Raw genomic sequence first — 15,601 nt, 5'->3', positions numbered from 1 at the left:
CTTCTTGGCATCTAAAATAGACAATCCGAAATAGAATTCCTTCTGCGTGTCTTAGACTGAGTTCTTTGCAAAACTTTCTACTGTGGCTATTTCTTTTTACAACTATAAAACATTCATAGTAATTTTGTTTATATTTCATGCTTCAACAAATAACAAATATGTTCATGGTTTAAAATATACATGCCTGTTATTATACCCATGAGCTTTAGACAGAATATATGTATGAAAGAGGTGATTGTAGGTCAGCATGACGTGCTACTTTCGCATGCTGTTGGGTCAAGCTACACTGCTGCCACTTGTAACCAACCCAAGCTGAGCTTCTGAAGTCCCTTGCATGTCTTGTGAGCCAGAGCATGTCTTACTTCTGCTGTTTTCTATCTTCTTTCTTTCTGCTTTTCAGTGTACACCATTCTTTCTAAGGTGCACTCTGATCGGAATGTTTACCCTTCCTCTGGAGTCCTCTTTGTTCACGTTTTGGAGAGAGAATATTTTAAGGGAGAATTTCCTCCTTATCCAAAGCCTGGTATGGCGTGCTTTGATTTTGTCTATTTGTGAAACTGTTGTTTTGCTAAACACACTGTATAATGTATTGAAGAATTTCTATTGGGGCAGTAGGTTTAAAGCTGTTTTTCCTGTTTAGTGTAACTTTGAATGCACAAATAAACATCTGTCCACTTTATCTACTGTAAGTCTAGTAATCATTCTGCATTATCGAATGATAGCATAAGTCGGCATCGGCACATGTATATTTAGGCGTACCCACTTATGCCATGGGTAAATGAGTGCATCTCAATGCAGCAGTTAGCGCCTGCAACTTACAGTATTCTATAAGGTGTGCACATAAGTGGAGATACGCCACGCTCCTGTTCTGCTCTCACATTTATTCACTAAGGGACTGCGGTAAAAATTGCCTGCAGTAGTGCAAGCACATGAAATTGGCATTTGCTGGGCCATTTTTTACCGTGGCGGGTTAATAGGCCTTTTTTTTAATGGGGCAGTAAATGGCCATGAGCTAATATTAAATGTAGCATGTGACTATTTACTGCCTGAGCCCTTACCACCACCTATTTACTTGGTGGAAAGGGCTCACGCGCTACTCATGTGGTAATCAGGCAGCATGTGGCAATGTGGCCTTGCTGCTGATTACCACCGGGAATGCCCCTGCGGTAGAAAATAGAAAATTATTTTCTTCCAATGCGAAACAGCACATGGCAGCTTCGGAATTAGTGCCAGGTGCCCGTACTATCCCGGCGGTAGGGTTAATTTGGCATGCACTATTCGTTGGTTAGTTCTACCGTTGCTTAGTAAAAGGGCCCCTAAGGCATTTAGGTGTCACATTGAGAACACCGATGAGCGCACAGCTCACACTTACACATGTGATTGCACATTATCCCCCTGGATACTATATATGGGTGCTGAAATTTCAGTACAGATCCAAGATGCGCATGCAAACAAATTGGATAACGAGCCTTTACTATCAATTAATTGACCCCTCAACAATCAATGAAGTTAATTGGCACAAATTTGGTTTTGTGTGCACATCTGCCTGCACAATCTTCTATAACATCGGGTGCCTAAATTCCATAGCATGTCACTCAGAAGAAGGCATGGCCAGGGGAGGGGAATGGGCCGGTCAGCGGTGTCCCAAGGAGTTGCATGCAGTATTACGGTATAGTGCCATTTACCCACCGAAATACCATGAGTTGGGCACGGGAATTGTCTCTGAGTGCTATTCTATGACGGGATCTCATCCTTGAGCGCCCTTTACAGAATAGTGCTTTACACCGATTTTGTACAGTACCGATCATTGAACTCCATTTCTAGAATTCCCTGTATAGATGCGTAGGTGCTAGTATTCCATGACATGTATGCAGGGCTGGCGTTAAGGGGTGGCAAACAGGGCAATTGCCCTGGGCCCCCATACCATAGGGCACCCCAAGGTACAGGAGGCTTAGCCTCAAGGCCAGCTTTTGGACCCCTTCCCCCGTTTCTGCCTTGGGCCCCTGAATGTCTAACACCAGCCCTGCATGCATGCACAAATGGTGCTTAATTTTATGTGCCCTGTTATAGAATGAGGGGGGTTAGCTGTTTCAATTCACACACTGTCTACATGCCCTGATATGGGGCGAGAATTGGGTATACACAGGCAGGGAGCATCTTGCAGTTGGCACATATTAACTGACCTCATGCTGTCACTGTTGCAGATACTGCAAATGCACTTACACTTCCTATCTGTAACTACACTTACCACATGGTAAAGTTTTCTTCTGCGTGGTAACTGTATTTTAAGATGTCGGAAATGCCTCCAAATTACTGCTGAAGTTTTACACTTCCTGCCTGATATTCAGCGCTATTTAATTGGCCAGGAACAGCTCCTGGCCAGTTAAGTAGCACTTAAACGACTATTTAACTGACAGGGAGCTGCCGGCTAAGTTTGGTGTCCAAATTGGGCTGCTGAAATAGCAGGCCTATCTTTAGCCAGTTTAAACTTAACCAGCCAGTTTCAGAATATTGACTTGGCCGGTTAAGTTTAAATCATCCAAAAATAAACCGGACATTCAGTTCTGGTCACCAAAAATGGCCCAGCATTGAATATCCTGGCTCAGCGTTGACCGCAAGAGGCAGCCCAGTTAACTCCTACGGTCTGAATATTGGCCCCTGTTTGGTAATTTAAGCATATACCACTGATTGATTGCAAAACTTTACCATGCTGTAGTAAAAGGTACCCATAGACTTATACAGTGCCGTCTAGAGCTTACCATTTTGTTCTTAATTCTAATTTACCTGAGCTGTAGCTGATTTCTGTTTTTTTTGTAGAGTCACAGGAAGAAATATTTCTGTTAATCTTGGCACTTGTACTTTTTAAAACCCTCTTTCTCATTTAGGTGAGATAAGTAATGATCCAATAACATTCAACACAAATTTAATGGGTTACCCTGACAGACCAGGCTGGCTTCGTTATATTCAGAGGACACCATATAGTGACGGAGTGCTGTACGGATCACCAACCGTAGAGAATGTGGGCAAGCCAACCATCATCGAGGTATCTTTACTTTCTCTGTGGATTCTAAATAATTGTAGTTCTGCATGTGAGAAGGTCCAACAATTTTGGGATCAGATCATTGCTTATCTGTCGTTGATTGTTCGGCGTCAGTTAGCAAGAACTCTGTCCCTAATGGTATTGAACTGTCCTGGGTCTTTGAGGGGAGCCACAGCGGAGTTAACTTTGTTGTTTCGGAAAGCTTGCTTATTGGCACGAAAATGTATTTTGCAGTTCTGGATATTGGACACACCACCAGTATACTGGCATTGGTGTAATCAGGTACATCAATTGCTAAATTGGGAGGTGAGGGATCTCACAAACGTAAAACTCGTTTTTTGAAGCTATGGGATCCTTCCCTGTCCTCTCTGTCCCCTAGGGGAAGAAGTTTGGTTCTTAACGTGTTGTGATTGCACTATCACCTTGATTAGTACTCTTGTCGAATGGTTACTCCAAGCTATTGACTAATTCATGTTGGGCGGGTACCTGGGTGTGTAGATTGTAGGGAAGCACCAACATCATTGCTACTTCTTCAGTGAAGGTCCTGTGGGGTCATAAGAACCCAGGCCTTGACTTGATCCTTTTGTTAGGGATAGGTGGGAGGGTGGGAGTTGTGGGGAGGGGGGGGGGGGAATAGGGATCTTGATACTGTGTTTGATTCTAAGATGGGTTGGGTATTGATGGGGGGTGCTGGGATTTGGAGTTGTTGGAACATGCTATTCTTTTTTTGGATAAGGTTTGTGTTGCCTGCGTTTATAACTTATACGTAGAGGGGCATAATCGAACGAAAATGTCTATCTCCATGGGCGTTTATCTCCGAGAACGGGTCCGTGAAGGGGTGGACCGAACCGTATTTTCAAAAAAAATAGACGTCCATGTTTTATTCGACAATTTGTGAGCTGGGCGTTTTTGCTTTTCAGCGATAATGGAAAATGAAAGCGCCCAGCTCAAAAACAAATGAATCCAAGGCATTTGTTCGTGGGAGGGACCAGGATTCGTAGTGCACTGGTCCCCCTCACATGCCAGGACACCTACCAGGCACCCTAGGGGGCACTTTTACAAAAACAAAAAAAAGGGTAAAAGCTCCCAGGTGCATAGCACCCTTCCCTTGTGTGTTGAGCCCCCCAAATCCCCCTCAAAACCCACTGCCCACAAGTCTACACCATTACTATAGCCCTAAGGGGTGAAGGGGGGCACCTACATGTGGGTACAGTGGGTTTGGGGGGGTTGGACGACTAAGCATTAAGCAGCACAATTGTAACAGGTAGGGGGGGATGGGCCTGGGTCCACCTGCCTAAAGTCCACTGCACCCCCTAACAACTGCTCCAGGGACCTGCATACTGCTGCCAGGGAGGTGGGTATGACATCTGAGGGTGAAAATAAAAAGTTGTGAAACATACTTTTTTGTGGTGGGAGGGGGTTAGTGACCACTGGGGGAGTCAGGGGAGGTCATCCCCGATTCCCTCTGGTGGTAATCTGGTCATTTAGGGCACTTTTTGGGGCCTTATTCATGAAAAAACAGGGTCCAGGAAAAGTGCCCTAAATTCTAGCTACAAACGCATACTTTTTTTCCATTATCAGCGAAAGGCACCCATCTCTGTTCGGTGATAACCATGCCCCAGTCCCGCCTTCACCACGCCTCCGACACGCCCCCGTCAACTTTGTACGCTTCCGCGATGGAGTGCAGTTGAAAACGTCCAAGTTCGGCTTTCGATTATACCATGTTATTCATTTTTGTGAGATAAACGTCCATCTCCCGATTTAGGTCGGAACTTGGGCGTTTTTCTCGTTCGATTATAAGCAGGATAGTAACATAGTAACATAGTAAATGACGGCAGAAAAAGACCTGCATGGTCCATCCAGTCTGCCCAACAAGATAAACTCATATGTGCTACTTTTTGTGTATACCCTATTTTGATTTGTACCTGTCCTCTTCAGGGCACAGACCGTATAAGTCTGCCCAGCACTATCCCTGCCTTCCAACCACCAGCCCCGCCTCCCACCACCGGCTCTGGCACAGACCGTATAAGTCTGCCCAGCACTATCCCCACCTCCCGCCACCGGCTCTGCCACCCAATCTTGGCTAAGCTCCTTAGGATCCATTCCTTCTGAACAGGATTCCTTTATGTTTATCCCACGCGTGTTTGAATTCTGTTACCGTTTTCATTTCCACCAAGTTCCCGCGGGAGGGCATTCCAGCCTAGACTTGGTGAGAGAAGGACGTGTGCTTGAAGGCTCGGTCTCTAGAGAGCAGGAAGGGTGCTGGGCTGGCTCCTTCCCCAGGTGGGCAGAGAGGCCCGGGGAAGAGTTTCCCAGGAAAGGCCCAGGACATGGGGCCTCTGGGCCCTACGGACCAGAAGGCCCGGAAGGGTTGTGTGCAGCTCAGTCCAGCCTTGGGGAGCAGAGAAAGGAGCCCTGTGGACCGCAGGGCTCAGCGTCTCCGAGATGAAGAGGTAACAGGTACCTCCTCCATGACCCAGCGGTTTCCGGAAAGGGAGCCTGAAGAACATGGAGGGGGGAAGTGGATAGGGAGGGCCTCGGGCCTCCAGACTGTGGAAGGAGAGGAGCCGATGGTGGTACACCAGGAGCTTCAGCCGGGTCCGGGCGTACAGGACTATGATAGTGATTGGTCGGAGGAGGATGAAGACAGGGAGGATGGTGTACGGTCGGTGAGTGAAGGACCGGGGCACTTGGCTGAAGAAGTGGTACAAAGGGTGCGAATGATTAAAGCCCTGGAGAAAGACATAGAGGAGCAGGGGAAACGGCTGAAGATGGCAAAAGCCATGACTAGGCTGGCCCCGGGAGATAAACAGGACATTTACAAGAAAGAAGAATCTCGTTTGTTAAAGCAGCTTCAACACAAAGAAAAGACTTTGGTTTCATTAAAGAAGAATACTGATAATCCCTTAAGGGAACTTTACATAAACCAGGAGAGAATGGCATAAGGCACAGCAAAATCTCAGAGTCAGTATTCCCCAGTATATACAGCAGAACTTTTTCAACAACAACAGTGTGTGAGTGAGGACTTGCCAGCTACAAACACTGGACATACACTGCAATTTATGAAGGGCTTAGTAAGTCAAACAGATTCTGGTGCACTTACTGTGATGGCTGCTTCTGGTAATGAGAAGGGAGGAGGCAGCAGGGAGTCCATAGTATCTCTGGAGCCTACAAGGACAGAGAAAGAGCTTCAAAAGGCTCCTACACATTTGCAGGCTATGGAAACCAGAGATAGAGACTTTTTCATACAAGAGCTCCAGACAAGTGTTCCTAGTCTTGCAGAAAGAAGGTTTCCTGAAGAAGGCAGGACAGGAGAAGGTAAAAAGGACAGTTTTACTCTGGTTGAAGGTGCATTTGTGGAAGAACTGTTGCCAGCAGAAGAGCTCTGCTTGCAAACACAGGTGCACTCTACAGGCTCCCTGAGTGCAGGAACTGTTGCTAAATTACAAGGAGTAGCTGCAGCTGGGCAAGCAGGCTCTGGCGAATCCTGCCTTCCAGAGCTGGAAAGACAGGAGGTTTCTGCCAATCAGGAGGAAGCAAGGGGAAATTCCTCTCATAACACAGAGACTGGTCTCGCGCGGGACCCTTCTGAGCAGAATGCAACAGACAGCCAGCTGGGAGCAGAGGAGCCTGAGCAGCAGGATATTCAGAGGGAGCAGCAGTGCAAGGTTTCTTCTGAACAGATAAGCAGGGATCTCCCCTGTGGACAAAATCTGGAGAACAGTGACAGTCTAGTAAATGGTTTCAGTTTGGACTTGGGGAAGGCTGCTTTGGATGGGGTGGATGAGCAGGGTGGGGGATTGGTAAGAGAAGAGGGACAGAATGGGTGTTCTTTTGAAGCTATGGAGGTGGCAGTCTGTGATCAGAGGAGGGGGGAGGAAGGGAGGGGGGTGGTGCCAGGGCAGGCTGCAGAAGGTAGAGGGGGTGGGGGCATGGGGACAGCTCAGAAGGGGCAGTTGAAGAAGGGCATGGGTTTGGATGGTCGGGACGGTTCCAGGTCAGGGAAGAGCGGGGGTGGGGAGGGGAAGATGTCGGTATCTTTTGCGGCTGTGGTAAGGGGGGAAGGAGAGCAGGGGAGGGGGAGGTTAGGTTTTGCGGGTAGGGGGGGAGACGGGTTTGGAGGAGGAGGGAGGGGGCAGGGGCAGATCCCCAAACGCCGAAATGTCGTTCAGCTCAAATGGGTGGGGGAGGGGGGTATGCCATCCCGGGATAAGGTTTTGCAGTTGGTACTAGGGCTAGGGTTTATTCCAGTAGATTTATATGCTTGCATCCACCCGGCTAACATTCCGGAATATGATGTTAGTTTTTTGACTCAAAGGGGGATGGAGGTGTTTTGGGAAAAGTACGAAGAAGTTCGAGGGAGGGGGGAATGGAGAAATTATAGGGTGATTCCGATAAGCAGACCTGATCTGGTGCAGGTGACCCTTTTAGTCCGGAATGAATCCATCTCAGCGGCGGACCTGGCCTTCTGGGTTCAGCGGTATGCTGAATTGAGAACTCCACTAACCAAGCTCCCGGATCCAAGTAGAGTATGGGCAGGGGGGTGGGGGGCTTTAGTTAGGCTTAAACAGGTGGGTCAGGTGGTCCAGCATATTCCCTCGGCAGCTTTTATCGGGAGAGATAGGATCCTGTGCTTCTATAAAGGACAGCCAAGACAATGTTTTAGGTGTGGGTCTTTCCGCCACTTTAGCATGTCCTGCCCGGTACAGCAGTGTGCAAAGTGTGGGTCTAAGGATCACCTTTCGGAAGAATGTTCCTCTATCCGGTGCAATCTTTGTGGGGATCTGGGGCATGCCTTTCGGAATTGCCCGAGGGCTTTTCATAATGAGGGGGAAGAGGGTGGGGGATGGGGGAGTTTGGTCCAGGAGGGGGGGGGTGGGGGGGAGGGCGGTTTCAGGGTCAGGGCCCGGAGGTACAGGGAGTAGGGAAGATGCAGAAGGGGAGGAGGGAGGAAGAGGTTTCAGGGGTACGGGGGGAGGAACAGGTGAGGGAACAGGGGGAGGGAGAAGGGGGTTGGGTTCAAGTTCGTAAGAAACAAAGGGGGGCTGAGGGGAAGGGTAGGGAGGAGTTGGGTGGCTCGGAATTTGGATCACAGGAGTGTAGGGTGGAGAACCGTTTTCAGATTCTGGAAGAGGAAGGTAGGGAGGAGGAGATCGAGGAAGGTGGGGGAGGGGAGGGAGAGGGAGTCCTGGGGGGGGATGAAGGGAAGAGGAAATTTGAGGTGGAACAGGGAGAGGGTGGTAGGTGTAAGAAGAAGGGGGGGAAGGTCCGGATGGTAGGGGTTGGGAACGAAGGAGGAGGGGGGAGGTTGGAAGTAGAGGGAGTGGAGAAGAAGGGGACAGGAGAAGGAGAAGGGATTAAGAGGCGGTCTGATAGGATCAGATCTAGACAGGAACAGGGTAAAAGGGGTGATGGGAATGAGGTAAGGGGGTGGGGGGGGGCAGGGGAGCAGCTCAGAGTTAGGGAGCAAGTAGGGGAGGGGGGGGGCCTTCTTTTGTGAGAGGGGAGATGGTGGTCTGGATGACTCTAAGAAGAAGAAGGGGAGGAAGAAAGGAGGGGGGAGGGGGAAGAGAAGGATAAGGGTTTTAAACTTGGTGTTCGGGATTGGGCGGAGGAAGGAAGGGATTCTGCAGAAGGGGTGCAGGGCGTTGGTAGTGGGGTGCTGCAGAGGGCAGATATGCAGGAAGGAGGTGAGCAGAGAATACCTTCTACTCAATGATGGTAATGGCAGGAATTGTTTTTTTGTTTGCCACATTGAATGTGGCGAGTGTGGCTTCCCAGAGGGCGCAATGTTTGGCCTTTGATGGCCTCTCTAAGATACAGGCGGACTGTATTCTGCTTCAGGAAACACGGCTACAAACGCTAGAAGCGATTAGGCGGGCACAACGGGCCTGGAGATGGGGACCTTCGGTTTGGGGTTTGGCAGGAGAAAGGTATGGGGGGGTAGGGATCATATTTAAAACACATAATGTAGATATTCAAAAAGTGATAGAGTTAGGTATTGGGAGGTGTTTGGTGTTAGATGTGTTGTGGCACGGGGTGGCGTTGCGGATTATTAATATTTACGGGCCTCAAAGTAAGAAGGAACGTTCCTCGTTGTTTGGGAAAGTTAAACCTTATCTCTATACAGCACGTCAGGTGGTTTGGGGGGGGGATTTTAATACTATTTTAAGGAGGCAGGATAGTGGGGGGAGGACAGCGCAGGTGAGGTATGATGGGGTACGTTTGGCAGGGATAATGAAAGGGGCAGGGCTGGTTGATGTGCACATAGAACATTCCCCTGAGGTACAGGGTTTCACATTTTCACGGGGTCAGTGTAAGAGTAGGATAGATAGATTTTTGGTTCGGGAAGGGGCATGCGGGCAGGGCCCCAGATTAGTGGACGTAGACTTCTCGGACCATAAGCTGGTGTTAATTGAGGTAGGAGGTTGGGCGGGGCATAGGCCAGGAAGGGGTTTATGGCGGCTCAACCTTAAATGGGTAGCAGATACGAGAATGCAGGAGGAGTATCGGGCCTTCTTGGAGGATCAGCTCTCCATCCAGGGTATTTTTCCCTCTATTGGAGAATGGTGGGAGGTAGTCAAAAAGCGCACGAGGAGATTTTTTACCCAACAGGCAAGAAGGGAAGGACGGGAAAGGACGAGGTTAGGAACGGCACTTAAGAAACGCAGGGATTATTTACTCTCCACAGGGGGTAGGCGGGAGGATATCCTGGAACTGCAAGCGCAGTTAGAGAAGGTCCAATACGATAGATATGTCTCCTTGCTTTATGAACGTGATTTCGGGAAATTGATTAGTCCTGATCCGTTTGTCTGCTGTAAGGAGCGGAGGGAGCGTAGGGTAGTGGGAGGGTTAAGGGACGCAAGGGGGGTAGTGCAGGTTTCGAAGGAGGGGATTTTGAAGGTAGTAGGAGAACATTTTGCACGTTTTTTTTCGGGAGGACACTTGGATAAGGAGGTGATGGGACACTATATCGACGGGACACCAGGGGTGGGAAAGGGAGGGCCCCATCTCCAGGCCCTGTCGCGTCCCTGGACACTGGGGGAAGTGGAGGAGGCCATCGGGGCCTTACGGAAAAGAACGGCTCCAGGGCCAGATGGCCTGACGGCTGAATATTACCAGACTTTTAAGGTCCATCTGGCTCCAATTCTGTTGCAGGTCTGGGAAGCCGCACGACAGCAGGGGATTCTGCCCCAATCTCTGACAGAGGCAGCATTAGTTTTGCTTAGTAAAGGGAAAGATCCTGGGTCCCTGTTGAACTGGCGTCCTATCGCCTTGTTGAATGGGGACAGGAAAATTTTTGCACATATGCTCTTAAAAAGGATGAAGTCAGTGGTCCAGGAAGTGGTGGCAGTCTCACAGCAGTGTGGGGTTAAGGGGAGGGGGGTCTTGGAGGCGGCTGCATGGGTTAGGGAGGGTCTAGAGCACAGCCGGGGGGAGGGGAATGGGAGGTTGGTGGTGGCTTTAGACCAAGATAAAGCTTTTGATAGGGTACAGTGGTTTTTTCTTTGGAGGTTGTTAGAGCATTATGGATTTCCAAGGGATTGGGTGGCACAGTTACAGTTACTTTACACCGGGGCCAGTTGTTTTCCTCTGGTAAATGGTTGGAAAGGGAAGAGTTTTGGGGTCACAGCAGGGGTTCGGCAAGGGTGTCCCCTAAGTCCTCTGTTATACACCTTCGCAATAGATCCCTTTGTTAGGCGTTTAGAGCAGGGAGGGAGGGAGGGATTTCGGGGGGTGGAGGTGAGTACAGGGTGTCATTTGAGGGTGGTAGCTTACGCAGATGACATCACAGTGTGGGTGGCGGATCCAAGGGAGGGGGAGAAGTTGCAGGAGTTGATTTCCAGTTACTCACGGGCCTCGGGGTCACTGATTAATTTCCAGAAAAGTCAGAGTTTATGGGTGGGTCCACCAGGGCTGGCATTTGCTTTGGGAGGGGGGTTTCCGGCCGCAATTGCCAGAATGAGAGTGTTAGGGGTTTATTTTGATCAAGGAGATTATGCATCTTTTAACTGGCAGCGGTGCATCCAGGCAGCTACAGTCAAGGTTGACAGATGGAAAGGCTGAAGGATGACAATGTCTGACCGGGTTCAGCTGATTAAGAGGCACCTGGTGCCCATGTTCCTGTTTCTCAGTTATATTTGTTTGGTGCCAGCACACTGTTATACTACCCTGTATAGTGTGTTTTTCCAACTACTGTGGGGGAATCGGCTGAACCCGGTTAAACGGAACATTACATACTTACCCCGGAAGGATGGCGGGGTGGGAATGGTGAACCCAGTGTTATTTTTCAGTTCCCTGTTCCTCCAGTTTAATTTGGGACGGGCAGTGGGTAGGGACCCGCCAGGGTGGGCACAAAGTGTCTTGTTATGGTGGGAAAGATTTTGGATGCCATGGCGGATGGGGGGAAGGGTGGCGGCTTTAAAGAAGGGGGCACCCATGCAGGTAGGGTACTATTGGATGTTGGTTCGGTTGGTAAGAGTCTGGGGGATCACGGTGGAGGAAATTAAGGCAGGGAGCAGGGAGGTATGGGTGGAAAGGGTGCGGGCCCAGGCCTTTTCAGCACCCCTGACACTCCGAGATGCACCTGGGTCGGTGCTGCGGCAGGGCTTGCTATTGGTTACATCGAGGCGGATTCCGCCTAAGTACAGGGACATTGCTTGGCTGTCCTTTCATGGGAAATTGTATGTGAGAGGAAATCTCAACTATAGGACTATGCAGGATAGGGATTGTCCAAGGGGGGAATGTGTGGGTACGGAAGAAACAATGGACCATTTTTTGCGGGATTGCCCCTTTTCCAGGACCGTGGGGGATAGAGTGGCATCGCTTTTGCACATTTCTAGCTTCCAGTCGTACTCATATGCTGATTGGGTCTATGGGCGGCAGCAGCGAAGTGGGGGTTTGGATCCGGTGACGGAGTTTATCATTTCGGTAATACTCAGGTTTTACCTTTGGATGGCTCGGTGTGGGGTGTCCCTGCACCAGGACTACAGGTCGGCTGAACAGGTTAGTTGGGACATAATTAGGGGAGTTCAGGAGGTGGCTAAATGGGAACGGGTGACGGAAGGGTTACAGAAGGCAAATGTGTGGTGGAAACATGTTCATTTGAAACCTCCATAGGGGAGGTTTGGTATAGGGTGGGGGTTTTTAAGGGGGGGGGGGTTTAGTTGGCTTTGTATAGGTTTGTATAGGTGTGTAGGGTCTAGGAGATATGTGGGGGTTTTTATTGCTTGTACATACTTTTGTTGAAGTATTGTTTTGCGTTTCTTTTAATAAAAGAGTTCTCCAAGCATCCACTACTCTCTCCGTGAAAAAATACTTCCTGACATTTTTCTTGAGTCTGCCCCCCTTCAATCTCATTTCATGTCCTTTCGTTCTACCGCCTTCGCACCTCCGGAAAAGGTTCGTTTGCGGATTAATACTTTTCAAATATTTGAACGTCTGTATCATATCACCCCTGTTTCTCCTTTCTTCCAGAGTATACATGTTCAGGTCATCAAGTCTCTCCTCATACGTCTTGTAACGCAAATCCCTTACCATTCTCGTAGCTTTTCTTTGCACCGCTTCAATTCTTTTTACATCCTTCGCAAGGTAAGGCCTCCAAAACTGAACACAATACTCCAGGTGGGGCCTCACCAACGACTTATACAGGGGCATCAACACCTCCTTTCTTCTGCTGGTCACACCTCTCTCTATACAGCCTAGCAACCTTCTAGCTACGGCCACCGCCTTGCCACACTGTTTCGTCGCCTTCAGATCCTCAGATACTATCACTTCACGATCCCTCTCTCCGCCCGTACCTATCAGACTCTCCCCGCCTAACACATATGTCTCCCGAGGATTTCTATTCCCTAAGTGCATCACTTTGCATTTCTTCACATTGAATTTTAATTGCCAAACCTTAGACCATTCTTCTAGCTTCCTCAGATCCTTTTTCATGTTTTCCACTCCCTCCCGGTTGTCCACTCTGTTACAGATCTTAGTATCATCCGCAAATAGGCAAACTTTACCTTCTAACCCTTCGGCAATGTCACTCACAAATATATTGTTACAATAATACTAATAAATAAAAAAGATTTAAAATAATTGTAGTTCTGGTCAGCTTCAAGAAGCCCATTTCTAAAACCAGTATTCTGATTATGAGGGTACTTTTAGGAAGCATATTTATTATTTATTTTCCTTGTGAAAAGTATGTTGTACAAACAGAAAATGATTAGTATAAAATTGTGCAGTTCTTTATACATGTGCAGGTACAGTGGATATTCCCGGTCGGGGGGAGATGACGTTTGGGTGGAATTGTGAGACATGTGTACACTTTGCAAATATGTGCACACTCGCATACAGCATATGCACCAGGGTGCATCTGCTTAGGAGTAGGTCTAAGTTTTTGTGAGCACGTTTGTGTTCTTTTGGATAATGCTGGGAGCCTGTTTTATAAAGACAGATACACTACTGTGCTACCATTATAAAACAAACAAACAAAAAAACCTTTGCAATATATTTTACTATATGCTGGACCATCAAACAGCAGGAGAGAATTCCAAGAGATAGACAGCTTTTGACCTTTTCACTTTCTTCACTCAATATCATCATAAGTCAAGGTTTATTACAACACTTTACAATATTTATCATTCAATTCAAATAAACAAAAATCTTAAATGCACTCCATTGTGTCCAGGGAGGGGTGATTTGTGTTGTGTTTAGCACCCTTTAATTGCACAGCATGAATCTTGTACATCAGTCTTGCATCATGTACATCAACCTTTCATCATTGATCCAATACAGGCCATGTTTCGGCACACAGCACCTGCGTCAGGGGTCATTTAATCTCTCTTGCTTAATATAAGAAAGCCAGTCAAAAGCTGAGTGCAGTACAAATGGGACTATGTCCTTGTGCAGTAAAGACAAAACATTCTTTCTGGCAAACTGGATTACGCTTGGGGTGAGGCCCTTACTAGGGAAGTTCCTAGTAAGAGCCAGGAGGAGGAGGTGTAAAGGGTGGGATGGGGTTATCTGAGATGGTGTCATGGTGGGTCTGGGGTTACAGGTGGTGGGTAGGTGGTACTTGCTGGTACTTGCATATGTCTCAAGGCAGGTGCAAAAGCCAATGGGTTTTTTTTTTGTTTGTTTTAATAGACATGGCTTCCTGTAGTAAAATGGGAATTCTAGATCTGTTTATTAAGCATGCTCAAGCCATGCCAAATCCATGCCCTCACTACACACCCTTGAAATCTCTGCATCCTCAGGTTTCTACATGAGCAAATAATAACTTTCCAAAATTGCTATTTGCATGTGTAGATGCTTCTAAAATGAGGGTCAAACTATTTCCCCCTTTACCTCTTTTAAAGGTCATGATTTGATATGCCGTCTTTCTGTAGTACTGTATCTGGTAATTTCACTCAGTATCTTGCCCTTTGGCATAATTTTCATTTTTAATGTTCTTTTTTATACAGATAACTGCCTACAACAGACGTACATTTGAGACAGCAAGACATAATTTAATCATTAACATAATGTCAACAGAAGGTAGGTGTGAACAGAATACATTTTGTTTTCCTTCATAGTAAAGCTGCCAAGTTCAGTAGGCCAATCCCCCCCCCCCCCCCCCCAAAAAAAAAAAAAAGAAATAGCTCTGTAATGGAACAGTTGTACCAGTGCACAATCAGCTAGTGGTTACCCACTGGGCCTGTCTTCAAGTGGCCTAGGAATGTCTGAGGAGTAGGCCAATGTGCTTAACCTGCACTAAAGGCCTGCAGCACACTTCTGTTTACATTTTATTGAGTTTGGCTCAATAGTGAGGCATCTTTTGATAAACTGTAAGAAATTCAGCGCCTTGACCTGATGCTTTCTGGAACTCTAGAAAAGACATGTTGGAGCCCTTTTACTAAGCTGCTTTATACATTAATGTGCACCTAATGCAGCTTAAAAATGTGCTCAGGCATCATGCGGTAAATGCCAAATGTGCTCACGCTATTGCTTTTGAGGGGGCAGAGAGTCATGGGGCAGATAAACAGTCCACTGTCACCTCTCCTTCTTTTAAATCAAGAGGCAGAATTAATCCTGTAAAATTCTGGTCTGGAATCTTTGATAGTCCACAACTTCCAGACACAGACAGCAAGGATTTCTTGTTTAAGTGGGATGAGTTATGTAATTCTACCCTGGATAGTATAGCTCCCATCAAAGTTTTGCCCAAACGCACCAAAAGTGTGTCTCTCTGGTGCAATCAGGATATTCTCCTCCTGAAGTGGCAGTGTAGAAAATTAGAGAGGAAGTGGTTCAGACATAAATCTGATGAGAATAAAATGCTTTGGAGGAAAGCTATCAGAGATTAAAAGAAAAAGATTGTAGAAGCTAAAACTCTCTACTATAAAGAGCGTATTGGTCACAACCACTTAAACACCCATAAGCTCCTTAACCTTATTAATTAACTTGTATGGACTGAAAAACTTAACATCAGTAACTACTGTGGTCCTCCTTTCTGTTACCCACTCAAGAGACTGTCAAATCCTTTCTCACAAAGTATTCTTCCTCACATTGCCTTCTGGATGCTTGTCCAGTTAT

At 47.6% G+C, this 15,601-nt stretch overlaps 1 protein-coding gene across 2 annotated transcripts in view; it reads left to right on the top strand.

Annotated features, from left to right (window-relative positions):
• Positions 1-424: 424 nt before the first annotated feature.
• Positions 425-15,601, top strand: part of SGCE (sarcoglycan epsilon) — a 94,394-nt gene continuing 79,217 nt past the window's right edge. The window contains exons 1-3 of one of the 2 annotated variants that reach the window (XM_030200664.1): positions 425-523; positions 2,886-3,043; positions 14,494-14,566. In XM_030200664.1, the coding sequence (XP_030056524.1) occupies positions 2,927-3,043; positions 14,494-14,566 (190 nt within the window). In that variant the 5' untranslated portion in view covers positions 425-523; positions 2,886-2,926. The remainder of the gene's footprint in view (positions 524-2,885; positions 3,044-14,493; positions 14,567-15,601) is intronic. The other variant, XM_030200655.1, reaches the window with a different exon arrangement.

This window comes from Microcaecilia unicolor, chromosome 1 (genome assembly GCF_901765095.1).
Source record: "Microcaecilia unicolor chromosome 1, aMicUni1.1, whole genome shotgun sequence".
Classification (NCBI taxonomy): domain Eukaryota; kingdom Metazoa; phylum Chordata; class Amphibia; order Gymnophiona; family Siphonopidae; genus Microcaecilia; species Microcaecilia unicolor.
This window is presented reverse-complemented; position numbering and strand designations above follow the sequence as displayed.